The sequence below is a fragment of the Eptatretus burgeri genome, chromosome 7, assembly GCF_056783735.1.
Source record: "Eptatretus burgeri isolate ZD-2024b chromosome 7, Ebu_testis_v1, whole genome shotgun sequence".
NCBI lineage: Eukaryota > Metazoa > Chordata > Myxini > Myxiniformes > Myxinidae > Eptatretus > Eptatretus burgeri.
The window spans coordinates 6403186-6427859 of record NC_140967.1 but is presented as its reverse complement, the minus strand read 5'-3'; the positions used below and the strand labels follow the sequence as shown (position 1 = coordinate 6427859).

General features: G+C 46.6%; 2 protein-coding genes across 3 annotated transcripts in view; one reads left to right on the top strand and one right to left on the bottom strand.

The window, feature by feature from the left end:
• Positions 1-24036, bottom strand: part of HHIPL2 (HHIP like 2) — a 45100-nt gene extending 21064 nt beyond the window's left edge. For both annotated transcript variants that reach the window (XM_085887351.1, XM_085887352.1), the window contains exons 1-2: positions 23507-24036; positions 7919-8568 (exon numbers count right to left, since the gene is read on the bottom strand). In XM_085887351.1, coding sequence (XP_085743477.1) covers positions 7919-8568; positions 23507-23764 — 908 coding nt within the window. In that variant the 5' untranslated portion in view covers positions 23765-24036. The remainder of the gene's footprint in view (positions 1-7918; positions 8569-23506) is intronic.
• Positions 12833-14170, top strand: LOC147022611 (endosialin-like). Its single transcript, XM_085887353.1, has one exon. It carries the CDS (start codon positions 12965-12967, stop codon positions 14027-14029), a length of 1065 nt encoding a protein of 354 aa, XP_085743479.1. The 5' UTR covers positions 12833-12964; the 3' UTR covers positions 14030-14170.
• Positions 24037-24674: the final 638 nt, after the last annotated feature.

Below are 24674 nucleotides of genomic sequence, written 5' to 3'. Positions count from 1 at the left end.
GATTCTGCTACCAGAACAAATGCCCAAGACAAAAGGAAATCTAATATCTGGAAATGCGCGCTGGACAGATGAGAAGATGGTTTCAGGAGGTTGAAAAAAAAAAGACATTCAACGATATTAAACCATACCATATGAAAAGTGCATTATCTCATCTCTCTCAACCATCTGACGAAGATGGAATTCAAAGACAGCGGCAACAGGACATAGACTTCCACTGGTTTCTGCAGGCCGCCGTAAAGGTGATGCCTCTCTTCTCAGGATTATCTTCACCATTTGTGCACGACGCCTGACCTCAGCATACAATTTGCTATATGGACCCCCATTTCCCTTCCTCCAACACGAAACGATGTCGTCAAAGAGACTATGATGCGCTCCATCAAAGTGGCGACCAAAACAAAGCACGACTACGCCATCGTTACTTACGACCTGGCAGTGGCAATCAAAGCTTATTCCACCAAAGCCCTTGAAACACCTACTTTCAACCGACTTCCCATCCTTCTTGGAAATTTTAATGTGTTGCTAGCATTTTTGGGGGGCATTGGGTACCTACGTTCACGAGTCGGGGGCCAAGTTTCTGCTAATGGAATCGGGCGTGTTGGCTGAAGGGTCGCTTACAGGATTTATTCATGAAAATTTTTACAACAGGTGTGTTAGAGTCCACCAAATTTTGGCCAGCGTGATTGAAAGATTACTATGCCAGCTATTTCGAAATACATGAGTGAGTGAGGAGGTTGAGGCACTGATGACTATTATCGAGAATGCTTCCTCTGACCAAACAGAGATGAAAAACTATTTTCAGTGAGAAAGAGTCATTACAAAATTATCTGACATTGTGTGAACAATTTTTGAGCGAGGTGATTGAAGGACAATGGGGACCAACGGCATCCTTTTGGAGCACAGATGTGTCAGCATCTGTGGTCAGCAGGATATTCAGAGATCTGCAAAGAGCGGTGCATACAAATGATGTCGACCTATACATCTGAGTTATTCCAAAAATTGTCGACATTTTCTTCGGTCTTAATTGTCCGAATTATGCCCGATGGGGGACTCTCTTTCTCCACAAACTGTGAAATTTCGATCCAAAATGCCGGGAGATTCTGGACCTTGGAGCATTCTCCCTTCGCCGTGCTCGCAGAAACTTTGCACACGGTCAACAGGGACGCAGCCTCTCCTTTCAAAGGTATTGTTGCGTTTCACAACTCAGAAAGTACGTTCCGACACTGGTACATCACCACCATCCAGAGAGGGCTGATTGTCTCCGAATTACAAAATCCCTTGGGGATGGAGGTGGGAGAGCAGCGAGCAAGACGGCTTCATTCATGGCGCGTCAAAATGGGCAATGAGCACATCGATGCCATGGCCGATATTGCGAAGGATTCCTGCGACCCCTACGAAAACCCTGTTTCAACATCTGAAGATCGCCTGAATATTGCATCCGGGAAGGCGACTACGGAGGACACAAGGACGTCTCTGCTTCAAATGCTTTCAAAGGGCCATGAACAATGCCAGACATTCGAGGAAGAGTGTGCTGGGGAGAGTGCTCGATTCCTCCAAACTGTTCCCAGAATGAAGGTAGCAAATTTGACTGCTGACAACAGCATGAAGAAGAAATCAAAAGTTTCTTGAGTGAGAGTGGTTGCCAAAGGAGTCAGGGATATATTTGGGAGGATCATCCTTGCTGCTTCACAACACATTGCTGGGTTCAATCTTCGGCACATCCTCTTCTTCCCCACCCTGAAGACAGATAAATATACACTACTTAGGACACTGGAATCAAGGCAAGTAGATTTGGTAACTAGTGCCACCCTTCCTCGAATTGAGATGACTGTGATGGACGGTGGTCTCTTGTTGCATGCCTACATTGAGGAGATGTTTTCAAGCAGGACCAGGGAACTATTGACTAAGGTATGTGCCTGCACTGGAAGGGAAATCCATATGCTCTTTGATAAGAACATGACTTCATCAATCAAGTATAGTGAGCGGAAACAATGGTGGGGGGGGGGCAGATAATAGCCCTTTGACTGGACCTGAACAGATTGTGAGTCAGAGTGGAATGCAACCGCTGAAGAATGAAAACTTCAAAGATCAGCTGATGGGATTCCTCTTGTGTGAATGGAAGAATGACTATGGCATGACTGTTGGCCAGAAAACACTTGTTCTCTCATGGTGACCATTGCATTCAACTCAGTTATGACTCCAAGGACGAATCCATGGTGACCAAACTATCAGAAAAACTCCAAGGCAAACATGACGAATCCGATGCTGATTGGCTTCCACACAGCAACAATGGCTGGGAATATTTTGGTGCGGGCTTCGGACACTGACATACATACCCATCATCATATTGGGTATGCTCAGCAGATCTACAGATATCTGGGGCGTGTAAGTCGAAAAATCATCATGGACTGTTGAACCGCGAACATTCGCTGCGACATTGCCATTTCTGGCTTAGCCAGTGTTTTGGAGAAAAGGCAACCCGCAGTGACGGCAGCACTGCCCGGGCTCCACACATTCATTGGTTCCAATTTTACTGCAGTATTCTTATTTTTGTTGTATACCTTGTCGAGGCTTGGATGAGAGCCAACACACAATGCACAACAAGGAGGGCATGAGACAAGAGGGCCAGGAGTGGGAAGGACAAAACAGTGAGGAACAGAGACATTCGGAGATCTGTGGAAGGGGGAGGGATGGGGTGGGGAACATGGGGAATACAAGATGGACATTACAGGGACTTTCAGGAAGGAAAGCCGGGAATTTGAAGGAGGTGGATTTGGGGTGGATACACGGGGGTAGAAAAGATCGAGGATTTGGATGGGGGACGATAAGAGGTGGTGGTCATGTGGTATACAAGATGGGCATGACATGGACTTTCAGGAAGGAAAGCAGGGAATTTGAAGGAGGTGGGTTCTGGGGTGGATTAACGGGGGTAAAAAAGATCGAGGATCTGGATGGGGGTGGTGGTAAACAGCTGTTTTGGAAATTCCACAAAAAAAATGGAAAGTACGACAATATATAATCAAGGAACAAGATGTCACAGGGAAGTAATGTCGAAACCTTCAAAAATCTCGCAGCCATGGACCATCCGGATGTTAAGACATTGTCCTCTTTCTTACACACTATGTATGGTCAGAAGCATGTTGTTTGAGGACTAGTGCAAACCCTGTGACTGGAACAGGCTTGGATCCACTCGAAAACGTTTGGAAACAGTAAGATGGCATCCTGGTCCCAGAATGGTTTCCTGGAGCAGCTGTTCCGACATGCCTTGTTGGGGAGCAGGAGGAAAGCACTGCTTCGGCGGATTCGGATCAACAGCAGGATGACGAGGACAACGACGAGCCAAGGAGTGAGGAGGGTAGTCGCTCTAATACAGATTATTAGATCGAGTCGTTCATCAAATCCCAATTCATCATTCATAAGATTGAAGCAGTGTTACTGTTACGTGTTGAAGTAATATCAACGTCAATGCACATTGTGATGTTCATTCTGAGATTGAAGACTGTCGTTATGATGATCCATTCTAGGATGAAGAATGTGATGGTAATCGGTATAATGTACGGAACTTGTGTAAGTTTTGGGTATGCATGATGTCGATATATAAACACGATAACTATATTGTCAGTGAACAACATTGTTTGTTTTTTTTTTCTCATGCAGTAAATTTAATTGGCATTGCAACTGTGGAATTCGTCACCCCAAACAGTGAAGGTCAAGTCAGGTCAGGTATGGGAACATGTGTCAGAGAAGCGCGTCACCGCGTCCACTTTCCGCCGGTACTCCAGGGGCCTCCGTCTGGCCATCCCCCAGGCAGATGCCAGGCCCATCCCCATCTCCTTGAGATGATGGTCAACCTGCTGCAACCACGAGGAACGTGGTCGGCCCATTGGCCTCCTCCAATCACGAGACTCCCTCTAGTCTGGGAGCCAACCTGTGTACGAGGCTGTTTTAGGGTTGGACCTTACAGCCTCTGCTATAAAATTTTACACCCCCAGGATGTTTAGATATATGTTTGCAGTTCATGAAAACCAATGTTGGCAATTCATAAGCTCTTGCGAAAAATTTTGGCGGACGTTTTTGTTTGAGGAAGATTTGAAAAATTTGATAAAACAGCAATTGTCAATAAAATTTCTAAAAAAATTAAAAAATCACATTCATGAAAAATAAATGTGAACTAAATGTAAGAATTCAATCAGTGCATTGTAAAATGACAAAAAAAAAAATTGCCTTTGTGGAAGTAAACCTCGTAAAAGTACATAATTTTGTGAAAAATGCCTTAAAAATAACGTTTTTTGAAGATGGCCTTTAGAACTTTTCTTATCATAGGCAGATGCTGCATTAGAATACTAATTTCTCTTAATGTGAGATGAACATGGTATCCATGGCTAATTAAAACAGCAAATTTGAGTGAGTTCTATCAATTTTTAAAGAGAAAATTAACATTTTTGTCAACCAAAGTTACCCCTACCCCCAAAATCCTCTTACTCTATTGAACACAGTTCGGTTAAGGTTTGCTGGATCCAGGTTGGGTACTTCACAGTTCACTCTTCCAAAGGAAAATTCAATGGTGTTTGGAGTGACATGGCCCTGGAGCAGACATACAACAATGAAGGGAAGACATCTCTGTTCAAAGGCATATCTCAGGCACCAGCTGCTCGAGATAAATATGTGAAGACAGCACCATTTCTCACAGCTGTATCAGAGAACATAAAGTCTATGGCTAATCTAGGCCAACAGGAATCTACTCATCATGGAGAAACACATAAGCAGGCAACAGAAGAACATATGCATGTTGAGGAGATCAAGAAAGTGATATGCCAGCAGATGATAAACCCATTCCAGTGTAACAACCAAGTGGATCTGCTCAATAGAGCAACTGGTGAGAAGGATGCTTCAAAAGACTTGGTCCATGCTCAAGCTAAGGGCATGGAAGCCATTATGAAAGCAGAAGAGGTGGTCTCTATTAAGATTGAACCACTGAAGCTGGTAACTTTCTCCTCACAGAAGAAATCAAAACCATCAAGGAAACAGAGTTTAATCAGGATCTATCAAGATGAGACTGCAACTACACGTGTGCTGTGTTTCTATCGAGATGCCGACCCAGTCACAAGACAGATTGCATTTTCCCATGAGTGGACAGACTATCCATCATCCCTGTTTGAGGTTGATCCACGCTTAGCACAGGGGTTTGTAATGCGCAAAGGCAACGAGTCTGATTTCGTGGCAGTGCTAATTGCTGAAGCTGAGCAGGATGTTGTTTTACAGCTGCCATCATTACCACAGAGTGACCTATACACAGTTTATCTGGTAGACACAATGGCATTTGTAAATAAATACCAAAAAATGGGTGCGAAAACATTTGGTGAACTTCCCCAGCTGTATCTTCGCAAGCTCCTGCAGTTGTAACCTGAAATGTGCAACTGTGTCAACATCATTGGTGATCAGTATGATTTTGATGATAGCCATACTTTGAAGGGTGATGAGCAGCAGAGGAGAAACCAGACAGACCAGGCAAGACAATTCTCACCATCCAAGAGTCTAGAAATTCCGGACTGGAATTTATTCATGAAGAATCCAAGAAATAAAGGAAATCTTCAGAACTTCATTGGCACTTCCCTTTGTGAGAGTCCTGAAGCTATTCCGGATGGAGTGACCATCATTCTTGGTGGTATGATGGAAAACAAAGGTCACACTCTTTCCATCACATCAGCATCAAGTTCAGTTCTGGACTTACCTTGTGAAGAACATGAAGAGGCAGACACAAGGATTATTGCTCATCTTGCGTATTGTGTGGAATATCTTGATCACCATCGAGCTGTTGTGCATGCAACAGATACAGACATAATTATGCTGTGTATATATCACTTCTGCTGCTTGAACACATTGCAAGAACTCTGGATACAATGACAGAATCAATACCTACCTATTCATGAGCTGGTAGAAGTGTTGAGCAAGAAGTACCAGAAAATCCTCTTGATGTCGCAGCTACACTTCTGTGCACATATGTGTTGTGTGGATGTGACACAGTGAGCTACCCATTCAGAAGGGGAAAAGAAGAGGTCAGGTCAGGTATGGGAGCATGTGCCAGAACAGCGCTTCGCTGCGTCCACTTTCCGCCGGAACTCCAGGGGCCTCCGTCTGGCCATCCCCCAGGCAGATGCCAGGCCCATCCCCATCTCCTTGAGATGATGGTCAACCTGCTGCAACCATGAGGGACGTGGTCGGCACACTGGCCTCCTCCACTCATGAGACTCCCTCGCTGAGAGAATCTGGTGAGCAGGATCAGCGTCAGGAAAACGAGCCACATGTCCATACAGCCGCAACTGACGCTCACGGACTATGCAGGTAACAAATCTCATTTGAGTCTCTCTCAGCAACCGCTCGTTGGACACAAAGTCCGACCAGCGATAGCCAAGGATTCTCCGAAGAGACCTGGTACCAAAGGAATTAAGTCTCCATCTCAGATCCTTGGTCAGAGTCCAAGTCTCGCATCTGTAGAGCAAGACTGGAAGCACCAAGGAACTGAAGACTCGGACTTTCGTCCTCCCGCACAGGAACCGGCAGCGCCACAATCTATTATCCAGTGAATCCATGACTCCCCAGGCCTGACCCAGACGTCTATTGACCTCTGACTCACAGCCAGCAGAGACATGAATATCACTGCCGAGGGAAGTGAATCTCTCGTGACCTCAACATCATCACCACCAACAGGCACAGACAGGACAGCAGCATCCAAGATGTCATTGAAAGCCTGGATATTAGTTTTGACCCAGGAAACCCATAATCCCAGTGGCTCCGACTCCTCATTCAGCACCTCGGGGGCCCCAAAAAGGATACCTTGAGTCTCCACAAAGATGACTGCATCATCTGCGAAATCAAGGTCAGAGATCTTGACATTCCCAAATGATGCACTGCAGCTTGATCTCTCCGACATCCTCCCTAGAATCTAGTCCAAACAAGCGCTGAAAAGTGTGGCGGCCAGTACACACCCCTGACAAACTCCAGTAACAACTGGAAATAAGTCAGTGATGGTACCACCACATCTCACAGCACTCTCAGTACCAGAGTAGAGTTCAGACATCAGATCAATCAGTTTTGGTGGCACCCCACGAAGACCAAGAATCCTCCAGAGGGCATCCCGATTCACTGAATCAAACGCTTTACAGAGATCAACATAAGCTGCAAGCAGCCCCTGCCGAAACTCTCGTCTGCGGTCGGTGAGGACCTGAAGAGAAAGGATACAGTCAATCGTTGACCTCTTTGGTGTAAAGCATGACTGCCCTGGACGCTCTAGGAACAAACAGTGAATGTAATCGGTTGTATAGACATCAAATGAGTACCTATACAAGTGCTAAATGAAGACAACATCATGAAATAAACTCCATTGTTGTTTGACTACAATTCATCAGTTGTGTATTACAATTGATATGACAATCAGGGGCGTCTGCCAAAGTGATGCCACTGCCTAAAATGTCTGTTAATGGTCATACCACATCCAGAGGACCTCAGTACTTCATTCTGAGCCAGTTTCATCCGGGACCTCCTACGTTGGACCGAGTGCCTTTTTGGGGCAGCTGCTTTTGATGAGCTGGGGGATAAAGCCACCCAGTATATCCCGGCAGACATTCATTTTTGAATCTTGGAGGGAGTTTTCCAAGATCCTGTGTGGTGCCTCCTTGGGACCTCATTCGTTGTCGCTCGATGGTCTGTGCTGTTCTGGCATATCGGTGGGATACAAAATGTAAACTGTTCAGCCAGCAGAGGTATGCGTTCTACCGAGTTCCGTTCTAGTTTTTATTTCATTCTCATGTTACTTTAATTATGTCCGTTTAAGATGTGAATAACACCTTGATTTCATTAAACATTTACAATGCATTATCTGAACTTGTGATACGTGCAATGTATGCTCAGGTTCCTGGCTCACCGCTCTGAAGTCGGATCTGCATGGTTCTCATCTTGAGCATCCATGTGAAATTCGCTAATGCGAATAACCTCATGACCGTTGTTGTTGACGACCGAGTAATACACAAATAGACGACCATTGCGATGAAATTTTGGATGGAAGGCCAAGCCGAGGAAGCCGCGTTCATCCCCAAACCAGGGAGATGTAAGAACCCTGTCCGTCAAATTGAGCAAGGGTTTGGAAAGCCGAGAGCCATCGGGAAGGAGAACCCAAACGAGTCCAAGTTGCTCTGCCACAAAGAGTCGATGTGTACCGTCGCTGGCGTGTTGTGCTGTCACTGGGTTTCGGAAGTTATTGGCAACTTCCTGCAAACAGAGCTGCAAACAGCCTTCGTCATTGGTGGGCATGATGCCCAACCCCATTTTCAGTGCAGAGTTGTCAAGTATGTCCGGGAAGCAGTAATTTGGGTCAGGCAGTGAAAGCTTTTTGCAAAATGTTTTGCCGTTGGACTCAAGCCTGTGTAATGTAGTGTCGTTGGTGATGAGAAACAAAAGTGAGCGACACTCACTGTAGAAGGCATTGCAGTAGTCGATACATAGCCCCGGTAGACTCCGCACGGGCGTCAAAATGTCCTCAGCATCGAAAAGGTGAGCTGCGTACGGGGAGCATTCCTGTGCAAATGAAAATCCAAGGTAGTGAGAGGGGAACAATTTGAAAACTAGAGTTTGTAGAACACCTTACCCCAAGCAGTCTTTAGAAACAACAACGTGGGCGGGGTCTACGAGTGTCAAATTGGATTGGTCATGGTGACGTAAAATACTGAAATATTTTATCCAAGTACTAATAAATGGAAAGGTTTTGAAAGTGCCACAAAAGGTTATTTGTGTTCTACAGTATTCAAATATATAATTTAATAGATATAAAATAAAGATTTTAAAGGATGTAGGAAAAAAAAATTTTTCAAAAGTTTACAGCAGTTGATGCAGCGTCTGAAACACCACCTCATTTAACACGTTACATTCTTTCTTCATGCCTGTTGTTTATGTCCTGTATGACGTCCTTAAAAACAGTAAGTTTCCTGTTCGGAATGGTTTTCAATTCTGTTTGACTGCCAGGCAGTTTTACAGAGTAAAATATTCATCTCACTCCTCTCTGCGCATGGGCACACGGGATGAATTCAGAGCTAAAGTACGGTAAAACTACAGGCTCATTTTCCGATTCATGTTAAAAGTAGAACATTCAATTTAAATCAAGTTGTTCCTCGATCATAAACTGGTGTTTGGCGACAGAAGGAGAGACAGAAAGAAGTCAACCAAGACGAGACTTTCGAAATGACGCATGAATGCGAAATGAGGAATTTGGGCAATCCACCATTACTCACGTTACATTATTAACCATTTCGAGTTTTGTAACCTCTCCTTTATTTGAAAGTTATTATAAACTTGAACATTGTTGTTATACGACAAGCTTTGACCATCGTCTATGACTCTATATGATCATACAGATAACTAAGGGAAATAATAATTTTCTTTTCTGCAACGTATTTTAAAGGCTATTACTGACGTTACATTATTAACCATTTCGAGTTTTGTAACCTCTCCTTTATTTGAAAGTTATTATTTAAACTTGAACATTGTTGTTATACGACAAGCTTTGACCATCGTCTATGACTCTATATGATCATACAGATAACTAAGGGAAATAATAATTTTCTTTTCTGCAACGTATTTTAAAGGCTGTTACTGACGTTACATTATTAACCATTTCGAGTTTTGTAACCTCTCCTTTATTTGAAAGTTATTATTTAAACTTGAACATTGTTGTTATACGACAAGCTTTGACCAGAGTCTATGACTCTATATGATCATACAGATAACTAAGGGAAATAATAATTTTCTTTTCTGCAACGTATTTTAAAGGCTGTTACTCAGGTTACAAAAAAACACGTGACGGATGTTTTACTTTCAAATTTGTAAATTCTCCCCAACTTATTCATCGCACCACAAAATTATCATGTATTTTACTCAGCTGATATCTTGACCAAACATCAGTAAAAGAATAAACATCACTGTGTATGTGTCTGTCTGTCTGTCTGTCGTTTTGTGGATTTATATATTATATCCATGACTGATGAAATCGTGCAACCATTTTAGGAGTACAGACCACATGGCGTGGTATGTGGAATCCCTGTCATTAGTGTGGTTCCTCTGAGCTTCTGGCGAACGTGTGTGCACAGAATCTGAAATGTCATCTTTGCGGTAGGTCGGAGAACCTCTATCGTTTTTGTCCAGAGTCCTACGCCAATCAAGTTAAGAAAACGCTTGAGGTTCTTCGGAGGTCGGGAAGTGGAAGAGACTTCTCTACTGCCAAGGGTCCATCAGGTGGGGGGTTGGGGTCATCTAGTTCTTGTGAAGCGACAACTTCAGGTGATGTTTTACCTGCTTCGCTTAACGTCTTGCATGCTACCACAGATGTGGGGTCGAAATCCGAGGCTGAACCTCAACTAGAATCTAGGGTGCCTGGGTTGTAAGTCCTTTGGGCTCAGGGGTTCTGGTTGAGGGTGATGGAGAGAAGGGAGGAAAATATGATGAGGACAAGATGGAGAAAAGCAAGGTCGGACATGGGGGTGGGGGGAGTCCATTACCAAGATTGAAGGAGTTGGAGAGGGAGGATGGAAAGCCCATGCCTGAGGACTGGTTGCAAGTGTTACAGATATAAAAGAGAGGGAAACTTCAAAAGATGAGGCGGGTGGGGACTGGAATAGTTTGGAGGGCATGGGTGCTCCATGCGAAGGGAACATGGAGTGGCAGGTACACTTACACTTACAAGTACTTTCAGCTTTTAAAAAAAGTTTTAGTCATTTCATCCTACAATCCTTATCTGTGAGGCATGAAAGACGTCTTGGCCGCTCCGATTTACCGCGTTACCAGGGGTTCTGCACATGCGCCAATCAATCTGGGGCGGATTACACCATTTCGAAAGTCACGTATTGCTTCACCCTGCTTTTTGCTTTGCGTGTGTGGGGTAACAATGGCTTACTCACCCTCACTGAACACGTTCATCGGACATGAGATTTAATCAACTGTGGGTGCTTTACCTCGCCAGATACTCGGATTTATTCACTGCAACTCGATTGTATTATCAATTCATGGAATCATCTCACAAACAGCAGGTCTTGTACATTGTTTCTCCAAGGTGGCTTACCAGCAGGTGTCCTTATTGGTGAGAACACTTAGTCGGCACCCCTGAAGCTGTGGATCCAAATTTGGCTTTCACTCCCCATTTCTAATGTTTCGATGCACCTTTGTAAAAAAAGAAAATAATTATTGAAATGCTCAGAACAAATATCAGGAACTTAGTACAGTTTGTTTTCCGCTTTGTAGTGTCACCGAGATGGCTGACAGCACCTCAGCAGATTGTAAACTTTGCAAAGTCCTCCAAAATGTTTGCTCGAAATAATTTGTTCACCTGACGTCTCACTGTGTGGGTGGTGCATGGTGTGTGCAAATTTTCTTGGCACGAAACCCTTAACCCTAACCAACGCGCTGCTACGGCGCATGCTCCCACACCTGACCTGACCTGATACCCCCAACACAATCACCCTACCTCTGCTTACAGTTCGGTAGTGCATTTGTTTCGCCGGATCTGGAATCCCATCTGATTACTCCTGTATATGTGCAAACGGAAGGTGAAGGTCTCATTGTGAACATTCGATTCTTCCTAACTTACCTGCAATGTCAGATTACCCGTTTTGCTCACAAAATATTTGCCTGAGTTTACACAAATTATATACCAGGTGTTTATACTGTAGTCTACCTTTTGTTCAAGCTGGACGACCCTTATTCTTTTGACTCATTCATGTACAGGTTAATCACTCTCGGCATGGTTCAGCTCGTTGACTTATTCTGACTATAGAGGTTGATCATGAGGCAGAAACACTCGGAAAATGCTCGTGACTCGTTTCCAACAAGCCCTGGCCCGTCGGCCTGGCTTTGAGACACACATACTCGCCTCGAAGCCGTCGAGCTTGGGTTTGAATCTCAAGCTACATAAAGCAGCCCGGCTTGAAACACCCTTGGACGGACGTTAAACTGGGCATCCCATCTGCCGGAATTAGTTGGTGGATGTTAAAGATCGCATGCTGTCCTTCACGAACAGTAGGTGAGCCATCACCAGCACCCTGAACAAATTACAAATTCCTGCCCTGACTTCCTGTGTCGGAGTGGCGACCCATCCAGCATCGTAACCGTAGCCATATAAACTGCTTCGGCAGCACAAGCAACTCTGTATAGAGCACGGTTCATGATACGATCTGATATCTTGGCACCTCAGACCTCACAGGAGTGGTGAAACTCCACTGAGTGGTGATCAGGAGAGGAGAGTGTGGGGGAAAAGGGGGTAGTCCAAAAAAATCCCATCATTTTGCAGATCTGAATACTTTTTGACAAGGAGGATGACACAGTCTTTTGTTCACAAACTGAAAACAGGTGCAAGTAAACTGATATGTGAGAGTAAACCGAAAGGCAGAATGTTCTTCTTATTCATTCTCATAATTCTGTGAAAGCAATAACTCTGGGAAAGCAACATACGTTTCCTGCAGCAGCATATCAGATATAACGCCGCAAGCAGAAGTACTTGAGCGGAGAGGTATATCTACATCGATGTGCCGACGATAGCAAATTTCTGTATTTCCATTCATCAAGGGAGAAGGTTTGCTGATTAAAAAATGTCATTCAATTATTGGGAGGAATTTTCTTTGGAAGATGTGAAACATGGTTGGAATTGCAAACCAAGGGTTTTGAAAGAGCAACAAAACAGTGGAAAAAGCAAGACGCATTTCACATGATCATGTGTGTTTTTTCACAATCCATGTTGCATCATAGTTGGGTAAAAAAAAAAAAATTTAAGTCTCATTTCGACACCTCAAAACAAAACAAGACATGCAAGGACATCCTGTTTCCCTTGGTCGTTCATCACACCCTGCTCGTTTTCCCCACTGCCAGTGCCACTGCCTTTCGCCCTCCTCCACGAACCTAGGGTTTCGTTGAAAAGTAGGCGACCGTGGAGATGACATCGTTCAGCGCAATTCACCTTTCCATCAGACTCACCTTGCTGTGGATTACTACCGCAAAGGCATTCAACAAATCATCAATCACCTCTGGACCGTGCAATCGCCATTCAAGTCACTGCTTCATGCGGTCCGTGTGGAGCAACCTCAGCATTATGGAAGCTGAGAGCATTTGTTCAGGTGGCCATCATGGTCGTCTGGCATCTCTACCAGGTAAAAACGAGACCCAAGCTGCAAAGACGTTCCTGGTGAATGCTGCAGGTAAGAAAGAAGGAGTGATCTGGGACGTCTGGATTGGCTTAAGGCGGAATAAAGGCGATTGCATCAATGGATCGAGTGCGCTACGTGGATTTTCATGGTCCACGGGAAATGCTGACGACACGTTTGAGGCTTGGCACTCCGACGCAGACACTTCTTGTCCAGGAATTGAGGACTTATGCGTCTCTCTTCGATTCACCGGCAACCTTGACCCAAGGTGGTACACGCACAGGTGTGACACGGCGACCGAGGTTCTAGGTGTTCTTTGCTGGATCGATTTATCTCCCGATGCCAATGTTTCTGGAGAAACAGTAGAGCCGGAAATATCGCAGCATACACTTGCACCAGCCTGGCACGGGTGGGACGTGTGCTCCAGATGCAAAAACGGGGTTTGCAGCGGTGAAAGTGGAGCCCTGGGCTGTGCCTGCTTGGATGGGTACACTCCACTTAACAGTACACACTGTACGGATATAGACGAGTGTTCAGGAACAAGTGCCTGTCAAATTGACTGCAGAAGCTTTCTTGGAAAACTGCTGTGCAAATGCCCGGCAGGCTTCGAGAACCTTGGACACCTCGAGTGCGTTGAGACGTGCCCAACACAGTTACCATGCAGCCAGGTGTGCACCAACACAATGGGTGGATACGACTGCTCGTGCCTCCAGGGATATCACCTGCACCATGACGGGCGGCAGTGCATCGATGAGTCGCACAAGTCAGCTGCATCACCTTCACCGACACCGATTACGCTTCTCCTACTCACAATGACAGGATACTGCGTCATGTTGGGATGCTCAACGAAAGACTAAATATTTTCTCCACCTCCAATGCAAATTATTATGATTTGTCTCTTGCTCAGAGATTAAGTAATGTTTTTTATTGGCTGGAATGAAGGCATAATCTTCAAAACAATCCGCAACAGTTTTACAAAATAAACCTTCATGATTGATTACGATTGTCTTTTTCAAAATGACAAGCAGTATTTGCAAGAAAAATTGCTTCTTTTATATATTTTTTTTTAAAAACATGAATTATTGTACACAAATCCTTCCCAATTCCATATCCAGGTGATGCATGACGTCATCGCCGGGCACCGAAGGAAGGGAGTACTCCGTTTGTTTGTTTGTTTGTTTGTCCAGGTGATATCTCAGCCATCCTTTGAGCGAGGAAGCTGAAATTTGGTGATAAAAGTGAAGATGTGCTTTGTAAAAAAAAAAAAATAAAAAAAAAGGGTAATTTTATATTTTTTCAATTAATCAATTAATTTATTAATTACTGAGTTATTATCGATTTATTTATTACTTATTTGTTTTATTTCTCATCCCGGCAATATCTCAGGCACCTTTGAGCGAGGAAACTGATATTTGGACACGACGGTGAACAATCGATGTGGCTATTGAGGGTGTTTTTTTATTTATTCGTTAATCAATTAATCGATTAATTATTCATTTTTCGATTAATTACTTAATTTTCAGGAGCCAATTTAAAAAAAAGGTATGGATTCGGATGAAACAGTGGTGGTTTAGGTGTGCTATTTGGCAATTGATTGAGAAATCAATTATATTTACAATCATTATTTATTTATGTTAATTATGCAATTAATGAATCGATTATTGCACACCGCTCCCTCCCAAATCCGTCTCCATGTGCAGCAAGGCAGCATTGTGGGGCGCCGCAGGCACCCTGACAGTATCGCGCTGGAGGATTTGGTTTTTAGGGCATGGGGTGGTGTACTTTGAATGTCAGGTCAGGTTAGATCTGTGACCTGCTACAGGTACCATGTAAACCTGTACTAACCTGTTCCATGGTCGGGTTGTAGGCGACAAAACCGTCTCCCCCACCAGGTTTTCTGGTGAGGAGGGTGTTTGGATATGGACACCCAGCAGGATTAAAAACAAAACATGTCAAAGGGTGGAGGAGCTCCTTGTGAGTCAACGGCCATCCATATCTAGTGCCCAACTGTGTCTACAGACGTCCTCCTGCAGTTGGGTTACTTTTTTATTAGGAGGTTGGTGGCAGGATTTGCACTCCGGCCACCGTAAAACCCTTCATTCCGCAAAACACAAAAATGCAAAAAAAATCTGAAAACCCACTCCGTGGGAGTACCTCCTGTGCAGCTTCCCTTCGCAGGGCAGCTCACCGGATGACAGGATTGGGGCAAAGCCTTCGGGACCCCAATCTTTGATGATAGGAGGGAAACCACGGGGTCAGATTGCGGGAGATTGTGTCGGAGTGGTGCTGAGGTGTCGTCCACCAGACGGCGGTCTCCTTGGGTTAACCTGAGGCGGTCACTTCTGGTGGGTGCCTGGAATGTCCTATCCCTAAGAGAGGATGATCACCTTTCTCAGTTATTATCTGAGCTCAAGCGTTTGGACATCGGGATTGCAGCTCTCTCTGAGGTTCGGAGACCGGATTGCGATGAGATAATGGTGGGTGGTTACACCTACTATTGGTCTGGTCGCTCTGATGGTTACCATACCCAAAGAGTTGCTGTAGCTGTGTCCAATAAGCTGACCCCAATGATAATTGAGGTAACACCGGTCAACGAGCGTATTATGAGATTAAGGATTCATCACTCCTTAGGTGTCATTTCCCTGGTCTCTGTTTATGCTCCGACTGAGGCGAGTGATCTCATCATGAAGGATTAATTCTACCCCACGCTCGAGTCTGTGGTTGATCAGTGCCCCAGACGAGATACACTTCTAGTCTTGGGGGATTTCAATGCATCGACTGGAACTGATAGGGATGGTTATGAGGTGTGTGTTGGTCCCCATGGGTCAGGAACTATGAACCTGAATTGCACCAAGTTCCTTGACTTTGCAAGAAGTCATGGACTTAGGGTGGCTGGTTCATGGTTTCAGCGCCCACAAGATCATCGCTGGACTTGGTATTCCAACGCTGGTGGTGTGGCAAAGGAGATTGACCATATCCTCGTTGATGGTCTCTGGAGGATGATCCAGAACTGCAGGGTCTACCGGAGTGCTCAGGTCCTCCATACTGACCACCGGCTTGTTGTAGCAATTCTTAAGTTGCACCTTATATCCAGGAGAATGGTACCATCCCAGCCTAGGCTGGATGTTGGCAAGCTCAAGGATGAGAGGGTACCTGAGGAGTTTGTGAACAGGATGAGTGGAGATTTTGGGGTTCTGGGTGCTTTGGAAGATCCAGAAGAGTTGTAGAGTGCCTTCAAGACCACCGTCCTTGATGTTGCCGGTGGATGTCTTGGAACTCACCGCAGGGCAAAGAACAATTATGTCTCTCAAAGGACACTGGATACCATTGACCAGAGTCGCAGGGCCAGGCTGAATGACAGAGCCGAGCTGTTCAGGGAGCTGAGGCGTAAAACTGAAGGGTGGACAAGGAGGCTGATGTGCGAGGAATCTGTGATGAGATAGACCTGTGGTAGATGTGGTAGATAGATGAGATAGACTTGACCTGTGGTCAAGTGATTCCTGTCCTGCTTACAGGGGAATTCGCGCATTGCGTTCATCCAAGCCCATCCCTTGGTGTACTGCAGTTAGAGCAGAGGGTGGTAGGCTCTTGACAGAGGAGTCCGAACTGAAGGCCCACTGGGCCGGTTACTTTGAGCGGTTGTACCAGGCTGATCCACCAGCTGTCGAGTTGGATGTCAGGGGTATTACTATAACTGTTGCTGACCCTCCAATCAACTGTGGTCCACCTTCGTTTGTGGAAACACATGCTGCGGTGAACCAGGTGAAAGGGGGTAAAAGCTCCAGTGATCTGTGGCATCCATGGTGAACTTCTCAAGGCTGGTGGAAATGCTGCACTCGTGTCGTTGCATGCAGTTTTGTGCTCTGCCTGGAACACAGGCATCATCCCAACTGACTGGAAGAGGGGCCTTGTTGTCCCTCTCTGGAAAGGGAAGGGTGATCGCCAAGACTGCAACAACTACCGAGGAGTGACGCTGCTCTCAGTGCCGGGCAAGGTCTTTGCTCGTATAATTCTTGATGGCGTTCGCCACCATCTGCTTGTGCACCAGCGTGCAGAGCAGTCAGGGTTTACACCAAAGAGGTCAACGATCGAGCCTATCCTTGCTCTTCGGGTCCTCACCGAACGCAGACGAGAGTTTCAGCAGGGGCTGCTTACAGCTTATGTTGATCTCTGTAAGACGTTTGATTCAGTGAATTGGGATGCCCTCTGGAGGTTTCTTGGTCTTCATGGGGTGCCACCAAAACTGATCGATCTAATGTCTGAACTCTACTCTGGTACTGAGAGTGCTGCAAGATGTGGTGCTACCATCTCTGACTTATTTCCAGTTGTTACTGGAGTTCCTCAGGGGTGTGTACTGGCCAGAACACTTTTCAGCACTTTTATGGACTGGATTCTGGGGAGGTTGTCGGAGAGATCAAGCTGCGGTGCATCATTTGGGAATGTCAAGATCTCTGACGTTGATTTTGCAGATGATGCAGTCATCTTTGCGGAGACTTCATATATCCTTTTGGGGGCCCTCGAGGTGCTGAATGAGGTGTTGGAGCCGCTGGGATTATGGGTTTCCTGGGTCAAAACTAAGATCCAGGCTTTCAATGACATCTTCGATGCTGCTGTCCTGTCTGTGCCTGTTTGTGGTGAGGATGTTGAGGTCGTGGAGAGATTCACTTACCTCGGCAGTGATATTCATGTCTCTGCTGGCTGCGAGTCAGAGGTCAATAGACGTCTGGGTCGGGCATGGGGAGTCATGGATTAATTGTGTAATGGGGTGTGGCGCTGCTGGTACCTGTGCGCGAGGTTGAATGTCGAGTCTTCAGGTCCTTGGTGCTTCCAGTCTTGCACTATGGATGTGAGACTTGGAGTCTGACCAGGGATCTGAGGTGGAGATTTAATTCCTTTGGTACCAGGTCTCTTCGGAGAATCCTTGGCTATCGCTGGTCGGACTTTGTGTCCAACGAGCGCTTGCTGAGAGACTCAAATGAGATTTGTTACCTGCATAGTCCGTGAGCATCAGCTGCAGCTGTATGGACATGTGGCTCGTTTTCCTGACGTTGATCCTGCTCACCAGATTCTCTCAGCGAGGGAGTCTCGTGAGTGGACGAGGCCAATGGGCCGACCACGAGCCTCATGGTTGCAGCAGGTTGATCGGCATCTCAAGGAGATGGGGATGGGCTCAGCATCTGCCTGGGGGATGACCAGATGGAGGCCCCTGGAGTACTGGTGTAAAGTGGACGCAGTGACGCGCTGCTCTGGCGCATGCCCCCATACCTGAGGTATGCACTCTGCCGAAACCCTCCTCCGGCAGAGGTACACACTCTTCCGAATGCCACTGCAGTTTCGTATTTGTAATATCAGTTAAATAAGGAGTAAATAAATGTGAAATTGATTGATAACACTGGTCAACAATTTTTTACTTTCTGAATGTTGTCTAGATTTCTACAAGTGAATTAGGGTATTCTGGCACTGCTGAATCAGGAAATGGCATCCGTTTCTCTCCATCAGGTAAGGTTTTTGTGCTAAGTTGATTTGAAAAAATCAGATCTTGTGACAAAATCAATTACATTTTTGTGGCATTATCAGCTGATTTTTGTCAACACATATCACCCTAAACATGTTTTTAAGAAAAAAAAATGTTTTGCCAACAACATTTATTGATTACATGATAGAAACATCGATTACTGTCATCTGAATGGTGGGCATTGATAAAGGTAAGTACAAGTAAATTGCATGTTGCGTCACCACTGTTCAAACTTCAGGGCTTGAACTTCCGTTTCTTCGAACTCCTGGAATGTTCAGCGGCAGGGAGGTCTCTCTTCAGATTCCAACAGTAGTCAGCCATCATGACTGCGTCCCAGCGACCCTGATACCTGGTCTCCATCTCCTTCATGTCCTGATGGAATCTCTCCCCCTGCTCGTCACTCATTGAACCCAAGTTCTCAGGAAACCGGTTCATATGTGAAAATAGGTAGTGCATATTGATGCTCATGTTGCAGCCCAGGTTTCTGAAAGCAGTCAGCATGTTGTTGACAAGTTCTGCGTAGTTTCTGGCCTTATTGTTGCCAAGAAAGTTCTTCACTATCAAAACAAATGTCTTCCACGCTTCCAGTTCCACTTCGTTCATTGAGTTTTTGAACTCTGGATCTCTGATGAGCTGACGTATCTGAGAACCATCAAAGATGCCAGCTTTCAACTTCTCCATGGTCAATCCTGGAAAAGCCTGGCACAAGTAAGTGAAGCAGTCACCATCTTTGTCCAGAGCCTTGGTGAACTGCTTGATTAAGCCGAGCTTGATGTGCAGCGGTGGGAAGAGTATTCTGTCTCTGTCCACCAGAGGGTCGTTGATGACGTTCCTTTCTTTGCATGGCACCAATTCCTCCCGCACAGGCCAGTCCTTCTTCGTGTAATGCTGAGCACGGTCCCTACTATCCCACATGCACAGAAAACATGGGTACTTGGTGAAGCCAGACTGTTGTCCAAACAAAAAGTTCACCATCTTCAGGTCAACACAAATAAACCACTTATGCTGATCATAACCAATTTTCTCCAGCACGTACTTCACCGCTTCATACTTCTCCTTCAGTGTAGTCGAGTGAGCGATGGGTACAGAGGCAAACTGGTTGCCGTTGTGTAGCAGAACACATTTCAGTGATCGCTTGCTGCTGTCAATGAACAGTCTCCAATCTTTGGGTTCGTACTGTGGCACTCCAAGCTTGAGCAGAGTTCGTTCTTTCTTCAGAGTTCGTTATTTCAAGAAATACAACTTTTTTGTATCACATTATTACAAAATCTGCCCCATTAACTTTAGTTTTGATCCACGAACTTTATGCTTTGCCTCACCAATTTTTGGAAGATTTTGAGGTTTTATGACTTCAAACTGATCCCTTTTCGACATAATCACCCAGAACTATCGTACCTGAATACTTCTTGTCATTAAAATAATTATTTCCAGTCAAAACAATTATTTGACATGACATTTTACCCCCACCAACTTCTTCTAAAATGCTCCACACATGCGTACATGTGAACAAAAATGTAAAAAACGACATGTGGCCATATCTCAAAAACTTGACCTGATTGAACAAAACTAATGTGAGTTTTGGATTCAGCGCATCAGATTCGTCCTAAATCAGCTTAAAAAATGCAGACAACAAATTTGTTGTTGACCAGTGTAATTAATCATCGTGAAAAACAACATGGAGATCTCACCTTAATCTGGGTCAGAAACAGTCAGTATTGTTTAAAAATAACATTCCCCAGTTGGAAGGTGCGTAAGTAGAATCATAACCAAGCAGGTTGGGGCCTTGGGGACGGTGTAAGCAGCTATAAAGGTTTGTGAACCTGATTTTAGGAAATGGCAACGTTGAGAGACAGACGAGGCAGATCAAAGAGAAGACATGGATAATGTCCCTTTTGTTATATCCTCATCAGAGCAATTCTTCCTTTGGAGAGAAGATGCCAACAGAAAGATGAAGATCTTCCCTATTCGTGCTTTGCCCCACCTCAGGTATCTGTCGGGCTCACGTGTCGCACAATCAACCCCCTTTTAGTGAAATTACCTCAATCCAGGATCACTGTTCACTTCCACTCATTTGTTTCTGATCTTTTTCCCCACTTGTGGAACCAACTTCCACATCCTCTTCAATTTCATTCTTCCCTCCATGTCTTCAAGACAGCTGTTCAGCACTATCTCAGATCATCTGCAATCCAAAACCATATTTTCTACCCTCGTTTCTACCCGGTGGGTAGGACGTGACAAAGATAAGGGAGAGGGAAGGTGGGTGTGGGCACGGCAAGACTGCGTGCAAAGTAGGTCATACCCCCAGCCAATGTGCTGTAGAGTGGAGATGGAGCAACACCACTCAGTCATGGTTTGGACTGGAAATGGATGAGCATTAAATTTATATTTCCCATGTTCTGCAATTAAATGAATTCCTGTGAATTGGGTGATTGGGGCACAATCTTGGACGTATCGCCACTACGACACAGGATACCAGCAAGCTGGCACTCATTTTGCCGTCCTCGGAAGGATGACAGGCAGAGTCAACCTCACCTGGTATTAATTCAACAGCTGAGTAGGATTTGAACACAGGATCCTTGGATCCCAAGCCCACCACCCCAACAATTAAGCCAACACCAGGCATGTGGTCCACCAAAATGGTCACTAAAGTTGATTTCAACAAGAAAACTTGGTGAATTACTATAAGTTACTGAACAAGCACAAAAAAAACATATTGTTAGTCCGTGTGGTTTTCACCCACTGATGACATCATCCATATAATCAATGTTCAGAAGGATCTTCTGGACACTGATCTAAGGCTCATGGAGGAGTGGGTACATCAACCGCATGACAGACAAGGGCAGCAGTGGAGTTCAAGTGAATTAGGACATTAGCAAACAATGTCCATTTACAAGGAACTACAAGGACACGAGTAGATGGACACGAGTGGTACAATATATTCAGTGTACGATTTGAGTATGGGTCTCCTGCATCACAAGTCAGGGGTTCAGATGGGAGCCACTTACCCAATATCCACGTCTATTTTTCAAAACCTCCGAGTAAACTTTCCCTACATTATTCGCACCTCTGTGTACCACAACCAACTTCTTCCTGCCACGACTCAATGCAATATCGTTTACCCTTCCTTCAATGTCCAGAACTCCCGATCCTTCAAAACTACACAGAATTCTGTGTCCAACTCCACACAGAACGACAATCTTTTCTGCAGAATGAAGAATCCACATATTTAATTGTCTCAACACCCACAAAATGTGTCTCCCATACCTCATGTCTACCAATTTCTCTTTCGGCACCTATACCACCTCCCGCACCCGCTGCACCTCCGCCACTGCCTGCACCCGCTGCACATCCGCCACTGCCCGCACCTGCGGCACCTCCGCCACTGCACCACTGCCTGCACCCGCTGCACCTCTTCCACTGCTCGCTGCACTTCCGCCACTGCCCGCACCCGCTGCACCTCCATCACTGCCCGCACCCACTGCACCTGTGCCACTGCCCACACCCACTGCACCTCTGCCACGGCCCACACCTGCTGCACCTCCACAACTGCCTGCACCCGCTGCACCTCCGCCACTGCCCGCTCCACATCCGCCATTGCCTGCACCTGCTGCACCTATGCCACTGCCCGCACCCGCTGCACCTCCGCCACTGTCTGCACCTGCAATCATGCGGACTGTTCACATGAGAAAGTCGAATTAGTGCGAGTAAACTTGTGCCCGAGTTCATGCATCGAAATAAGCATCGCAGATCGAGCTACAGTACCGGAGATACATCGCCGCCCATTCCCCGTGTCCGAGCCACAGTACCGGAGATACATCGCCGCCCATTCCCCGTGTCCGAGCCACAGTACCGGAGATACATCGCCGCCCATTCCCCGTGTCCGAGCCACAGTACCGGAGATACATCGCCGCCCATTCCCCGTGTCCGAGCCACAGTACCGGAGATACATCGCCGCCCATTCCCCGTGTCCGAGCCACAGTACCGGAGATACATCGCCGCCCATTCCCCGTGTCCGAGCCACAGTACCGGAGATACATCGCCGCCCATTCCCCGTGTCCGAGCCACAGTACCGGAGATACATCGCCGCCCATTCCCCGTGTCCGAGCCACAGTACCAGAGATACATCGCCGCCCATTCCCCGTGTCCGAGCCACAGTACTGGAGATACATCGCCGCCCATTCCCCGTGTCCGAGCCACAGTACCAGAGATACATCGCCGTCCATTCCCCGTGTCCGAGCCAAAGTACCGGAGATACATCGCCGCCCATTCCCCGTGTCCGAGCCACAGTACCAGAGATACATCGCCGCCCATTCCCCGTGTCCGAGCCACAGTACCAGAGATACATCGCCGCCCATTCCCAGTGTCCGAGCCACAGTACCGGAGATACATCGCCGCCCATTCCCCGTGTCCGAGCCACAGTACCGGAGATACATCGCCGCCCATTCCCCGTGTCCGAGCCACAGTACCGGAGATACATCGCCACCCATTCCCCGTGTCCGAGCCACAGTACTGGAGATACATCGCCGCCCATTCCCCGTGTCCGAGCCACAGTACCAGAGATACATCGCCGCCCATTCCCCGTGTCCGAGCCACAGTACCAGAGATACATCGCCGCCCATTCCCCGTGTCCGAGCCACAGTACCGGAGATACATCGCCGCCCATTCCCCGTGTCCGAGCCACAGTACCGGAGTTACATCGCCGCCCATTCCCCGTGTCCGAGCCACAGTACCGGAGATACATCGCCGCCCATTCCCCGTGTCCGAGCCACAGTACCGGAGATACATCGCCACCCATTCCCCGCTCCGCTTTCTCGCGCACCTGGCACATGATGGACTTCACATAATGGGCGCATCGTTGGGAAACGGCACGATCCAAGTTCTCCATGACCGTGTGGAACATCTTCGCGAGCTGCTCGTCACGTCGGTCGGTGCAGCATCCGAAAAGCACGTAATCCGTGCAGAACTGTAATGGGTTGTGTGATTTGAAGGGAGGACGGAAATCGAGGCATTGCGGGTGGGAAGACATGGGGACAAGGAGCGTGAAGAGGACGCACAGAAATCGACCATCAACGGCCATTCCCAGCTCAAAGTTCCCCTTTGGGATTCAATGGCTCAGCACACCCAGGAACATGGCGAGCGGCAGGGAGGAGCTCAATTGGTGGCACTTTGGGAGGGAAATAGAAAAGAGCGTTGGAAGGGTCAAGAACTGGGAAGGCAAAACAAATCGAGAGAATAGGAAGGAAGGGAGGAAGGAAGGGAGGAAGGAAGGAAGGAGCTCAATTAGTGGCACTTTGGGAGGGAAATAGAAAAGAGCGTTGGAAGGGTCAAGAACTGGGAAGGCAAAACAAATCGAGAATTAGAAGGGAAGGAAGGGAGGAAGGGAGGGAGGGAGGGAGGGAGGAAGGAAGGAAGGAAGGAAGGGAGGGAGGAAGGGAGGGAGGAAGGGAAGAAAGGAAGGAAGGGAGGAAGGAAAGGAAGGAAGGGAGGAAGGAAGGAAGGAAGGGAGGAAGGAAGGGAGGAAGGGAGGGAGGAAGGGAGGGAGGAAGGGAGGAAGGGAGGGAGGGAGGACGGTCAAGTCGTGAGATCGTTAAACAATGGGACCATTGAGGCTACATGTGTGTATCATGTTAAGGATACACCAAACATCATGGTCTCCCGACTCAAGATATTCCAATATAATTTACCATCGTGGAGGATAAATTGTAACAGAGATTTTGCTTCACAAGATTTTCCCTGAAATTCGATCAAGTTGTCATCGATTGAGGAGGCGGGTCGGAATTGTGGGGGGGGGAGAAGGAGGTGGTGGGTTGGAAGGTGGGGGGGGGGAGAAGGAGGTGGTGGGTTGGAAGGTGGGGGGAGAAGGAGGTGGTGGGTTGGAAGGTGGGGGGTCATAATCGTGTGGGGGAGGAGGTGGGTCGGAATTGTTGGGGGGAAGGGGAGGAGGAGGTGGTGGGTAGGAATTGTGGGGGGAGGAGGTGGGTCGGAAT

What these genes read in the sequence shown, in the direction of transcription:
- LOC147022611 (XM_085887353.1), top strand. Translation starts at nt 12,965, where the DNA reads ATGACATCGTTCAGCGCAATTCACCTTTCCATCAGACTCACCTTGCTG.